Here is a 5,000-nt window from a genome sequence, read left to right as displayed (position 1 = left end):
ATGTCCGTCTCTCTCTCTTTCTCACACGCACACACGCACGCACGCAGATAATTACATTACATTCACCTAATAAAAAAGGAACAGTATGGTGCCAAAAGTGCTTTTCCTTAATAAAAATGCATACAGGGGCTCAAAAGATCAGCTGTGAGAACTAAGAGGCTATTCTGCTTTAATCATGTGTGGTTTTTATTGGTTATACTGCAGACAGACGCACCTATCAGAACCCACCGAGCAAAAAAACACATCTGCGAAGCTCTTAATGTGGACAATCACTGCGTGTGCGTGCGCGTGCATGTGCGTGTGTGTGTGCGCGCGTGCGATAGTAAGCCCATATCAGTGTAGGTTGTAATAAAGACAGGTTGGGAAATGAAGCAGTGAATGCATAACTGGCTTATTTCCACTCTTTGTCTGCGTGTTGCCCCGGCCTAATCCCCACGAGGATTATCCTCACAAATCCCCATGGAATTGGGAGGGAGAGCGAGGGAGGGAAGGGGGAGAGAGAGAGAGAGAGAGAGAGAGAGAGAGAGAGAGAGAGAGAGAGAGAGAGAGAGAGGACATAGGGAGAGGATAAATGTAGAATCTCAGTGCTGTGAAACCCAAGAGAGCAAATCATCATCATTGTCGCTGACCGTCTCCGACAAACAAAATGAACAAAATAAAATAAAGCCCCCTGAGCTCCTCTCCTCCTTTTAAGCAGAAACTAAGGCTTTTTAAAGCCGAAATTAAAGCTCTTTAAGCAGAAATTAAAGCTCTTTAAGCGCACGATAACGGGCTAATCGTGATTAAGTGCCTCCCTCGTTATAAATTGCCGTCATCTGATCTCGGCTAATATTCTCACACATCACAGGGTTTTATGGAGCAAAATGCACTCGTGGCATTAGGCGTAAAACACACATGATTCACATTTAACCCGTTTAGGCCGGACATCGAAATGCATATGACAGTTTTCTGAAATACCAATGTTTCTATATCAGTGGTGCTCAATATTTCATGTCAAGAACACCCCAAAAATTATCTGTATTAGGCCGCCGACCCCGAGTTAAAAAAAACGTTCGCTCTGAAAGAATATATATTCAAAGATTTGCGCCACATTTTCACGATTTTTCAAAAATAGCACAGAGTGTCGCGCTACACGAGCTTGTAGATCTGCTATTTTTTCAATAGCTAAAGTATAACACTTCAAAACACCAAAAGGGGTTGTTCCCGCCCAGAATGGGTTAACACGCACAGACGTTGGGAATTAAACACACTGCTACTGGGGTGGCAGTAATATCTGATACCATGTGACGCGTGGTGTACATTAAAGGCTGTGAAATGAGTTGGGAAATATTCACAGTTTCATCCTTCAATTCATCCGGTTATTTATTATAATCATCGTCTGTGATCATCTGGAGAGGGTGTTTTATTTAATTAATAAACAATGGAAAGAAAAAAAAAGAATGTAGATTTATTTATTTCTAATTAAATTAGATAAATACCCCGACAATGTTCTTTAATGAATGTGTTATTTATTCATTTACACGTTTCCACACTTTCTGAACTGAAGCCAAAAGAACAACACAAATAATGAGGCATACTTACTAGAGTTCTAGAACCTGCACTGTGTAATGGTGGTGACATACTGGGCTCCATTTTGGTCACCGCTAAACCCCTTATCCCTAAATCTACGAGCTCACAACGTGTCAATGTAGATTGGCTATAGTTGAACTATTCAGAAATGTTATTCAAAATAGTAAAAAAGAAAAGCGAAGAAGTTTTAGGTTTAGCGGTGACGAAATCGGAGCCCTCATAGTCTTCCTCTGGAGGGACATGCATCAGTCACTGAGAAACCCTTATAGCATGCAGTACAATATCATTTAATTCAATTTTATATAATGCTGATGAACAACGTTCCTTTGTGTGTCCCGGTGTGTGACACATGCATGTGCGCGTACACACACGCACGCGAAACAGAGTCATTTGTATAGAGGAAAGGGATGGTTTATTCGAGTCCAAACCACATAACTAAATAATAAATAAATTGTACGAATCTTCATCAACATCAATGTTGTGTATAAGCTCAATAAAGTGTACATTATGTGTGTGTGTGTGTGTGTGTGTGTGTGTGTGTGTGTGTGTGTGTGTGTGTGTGTGCGTGCGTGCGTGCGAGAGATAGATAGAGGGAGAGGAAGAGAGAGACAGTGTGTGTTTATGTTTCTAGCCTGCAGTTCTCGGTTCAGTCAAAAGGGAGCACTTTACATCCACTAAAAGAAGCTACGCTCTCTCTCACACAGCGCTCTCTCTCTCTCTCTCTCTCTCGGTCTCTATCTTTGCATTCTCTACCTGTCTACCTCCCCTTTCTTTCTCTCAGGTTTCTGCTCTTATTCTCTTTCATTTTCCATGTGTCTATCCCTCTCTCTCTCTCATCCATTCATGCTGTCTCTCTCATCACTTCATTATCTCCATCGTTTCTCTGTATCTCTCTTCCTCATCCCTTCAATCTCATGTCTCTCGTGCGCTCCTCTGTGTACGACGTCTCTGCACTAATTAATTCATTCCGTCTCTCCCTCATCTCATCGTAGGCTATATGTATATTCCTCGTATTTCCAGTCATTCTGTTTATTATTTCAAACGTTTCATCCCCCGCAAAAATAAACATCCACTTATACCGTTCTTTGGCTATATATAATTATAGAAGTGTCTATTTGTACGTCCCTAAATGTTTTGTAAACAAGTGTTGGGGTCGTCCACTCACAGTAACGGTAATAGTCTTTGTATTGAGTTGTGCTTGAAATGTACTGTAATTCGGCAAACTGTTAATACATATTTCAATCAATCAAAACTGTGTATATAGGCCTATATTAATGTATGGCTTTCATTCAATGCCGTGAAGAACGATCATATCCGCCAACACATTCTCAACTCAGAAAACTCGATATAGGCTGTGCGGCCAAACAAACAAACGACGGGCGTGTTAGATTCTTGTCATGGGTGTGTCCAGAGGCAAGGGCACGCCAACGTGCAAGCACTTAACCCATTTAGACCCATTCTACAAATGCCTTCTAAATCCTGACAGTTTTCTGAAAAAAACCCCATGTTTCTATGTCAGTGGTGCTCGACCTCTTTCATGTCAAGGACCGCCAGAGTGTATTTGGCCGCGGACCGTTATCTGAAAATGTGTTCCAGGGACCAGAAGCAAAGATTTGAGTTAAAAACTTGAAATAATATATATTCAAAGATTTACGAGCCTGTAGGTCTGCTATTTTCCAATAGCTAAAGTATAACATAATGCTCAAAACACCACTCGCCCAGAATTGGTTAAAATCTAACACCCCCCATTATTAATTTGATTCGCTGCAGCTGTGTTGCTTACATCACCGTATACGATAAGGCCTGCCATGTTTTTACCCTGCTGTAGTTTTTTACCTGGAGTGGAAAACAAACTACCAAATCTGCCTATAGGGTTCGCTTGATTTTTGTACTTTTTTCTGTTTTGCATGTGTCTATGGAGTTAACATTACTCCAATAGACCCCCAGGTGTGGTCATAATATTAAAGTTCTCTCTTCCCTGAGTATTTTTGGTTTCTTCCTGAAAGCCTGAAAGCCTTTGAGTCAAAAGGCCCAATCGAAAATACACCATTTTTTGTGACATGGTATATAACCCTAACGCCTCCCCCTATATCATACAACAACAGCTGTGGACGAGGCTTATAAGTTCAGGTGGGTGGTGCTAAGGTGGTTCTAAGGCTTAAGTTCAGGTGGGTGGTTCTAAGGTGGTTCTAAGGCTTCTAAGGTGGTTCTAAGGCTTAAGTTCAGGTGGGTGGTTCTAAGGTGGTTCTAAGGCTTCTAAGGTGGTTCTAAGGTGGTTCTAAGGTGGTTCTAAGGTGGTTCTAAGGCTTAAGTTCAGGTGGGTGGTGCTAAGGTGAAAACCAGGTATACTTGTGGGTGTGGCCACATACAAACAACATGTTAACACTTTCTGTACACATTTTTGAAAAAAGCTTGTAGATCTGCTATTTTTCAATAGCTAAAGCATAACATAATGCTAACACCAAAAGGGGTTCCCCTCACTAAATGGTTTAAGACCAGAGGTGGCCAGGCCTTTGCAGCGGCCGGCCCTATATAGGAACAACCTAAACCCTTCAGATTTGCTCGGCTCCCTCATTAGAGACTTTAAAATCCCTATACCAAAGACCCATTTCTTGCACTGTGGCACTTCAACACTGCCTGATTATATATAAATTGTATAACCGTGTAATAATTCTTTTAGCTCCTTCGATATTTTTCATTTCGTCTATTTTGTTCCTTCATATTTGGCTATGCACTTATGTTACGTTTGCTTGTGTCGGTCTGTTTTTCTTTTGCCTGTTTTTCCTCCTGTAACAGCACGTTGGGTCGACCATGGTCGTTGTAATATATGTGCTGTACATAAATAAAGTTGGAGTTGAGTTGAGAGGGGAGCACTCCATCTTTAGGCCACAGCTGTAGTGTGCATGCTGTGTCAGTGTGTGCAGTGTGTGTGTGTGTGTGTGTGTGTGTGTGTGTCGTGTGTGTGTGTCTCACCGTTGGGCGTGTCGGGAGCTGTCCAGCTGACATCAGTGCGTGGGGGGACAGCGCGGTGACGTACCGGAGCAGGGACGTCCTCTGGTGAACTCTCAGCGGTACGGAAATGGCTGGCGTGGCTAGGGGTGCAGCCACCCACTGTACAGGCCTGAACACACACACACACACACACACACACACACACCACCCACACGCGATGACTCACACATAGATATCATTACACTAACGAGATGATTATGAAGTTCTCTGTATCCCATTAGAGAGAGAGAGAGAGAGAGAGAGAGAGAGAGAGATATTGTGTGTGTGTGTGGTGTGTGTGTGTGTTGTGTGTGTGTGTGTGTGTGTGTGTGTGTGTGTGTGCGCGTGCGTGCCCATCCTTACCACCAGTGTGACAGCGTAGGCAGTTCCAGGTGTCAGGTTGCGCCAGGTGTGTTCTTCAACCGGCGACGAGCTGTTAT

At 42.8% G+C, this 5,000-nt stretch overlaps 1 protein-coding gene across 1 annotated transcript in view; it reads right to left on the bottom strand.

Annotated features, from left to right (window-relative positions):
* The window catches only part of ush2a (Usher syndrome 2A (autosomal recessive, mild)), a gene marked incomplete at both ends in the record, with an annotated part of 314,802 nt that overhangs the window by 179,254 nt on the left and 130,548 nt on the right, over nucleotides 1–5,000 (bottom strand). The window contains 4 exon segments of the mRNA XM_080771896.1: nucleotides 4,543–4,575; nucleotides 4,578–4,602; nucleotides 4,604–4,690; nucleotides 4,924–4,993. Coding sequence (XP_080628022.1) covers nucleotides 4,543–4,575; nucleotides 4,578–4,602; nucleotides 4,604–4,690; nucleotides 4,924–4,993 — 215 coding nt within the window.

Source organism: Protomyctophum bolini (assembly GCF_963924005.1).
Source record: "Protomyctophum bolini genome assembly, chromosome: 1".
In the NCBI taxonomy this organism is placed as follows: Eukaryota; Metazoa; Chordata; class Actinopteri; order Myctophiformes; family Myctophidae; genus Protomyctophum; species Protomyctophum bolini.
Note: the sequence above shows the minus strand (reverse complement) of the source record. Positions and strands in the feature narration are given on the sequence as shown.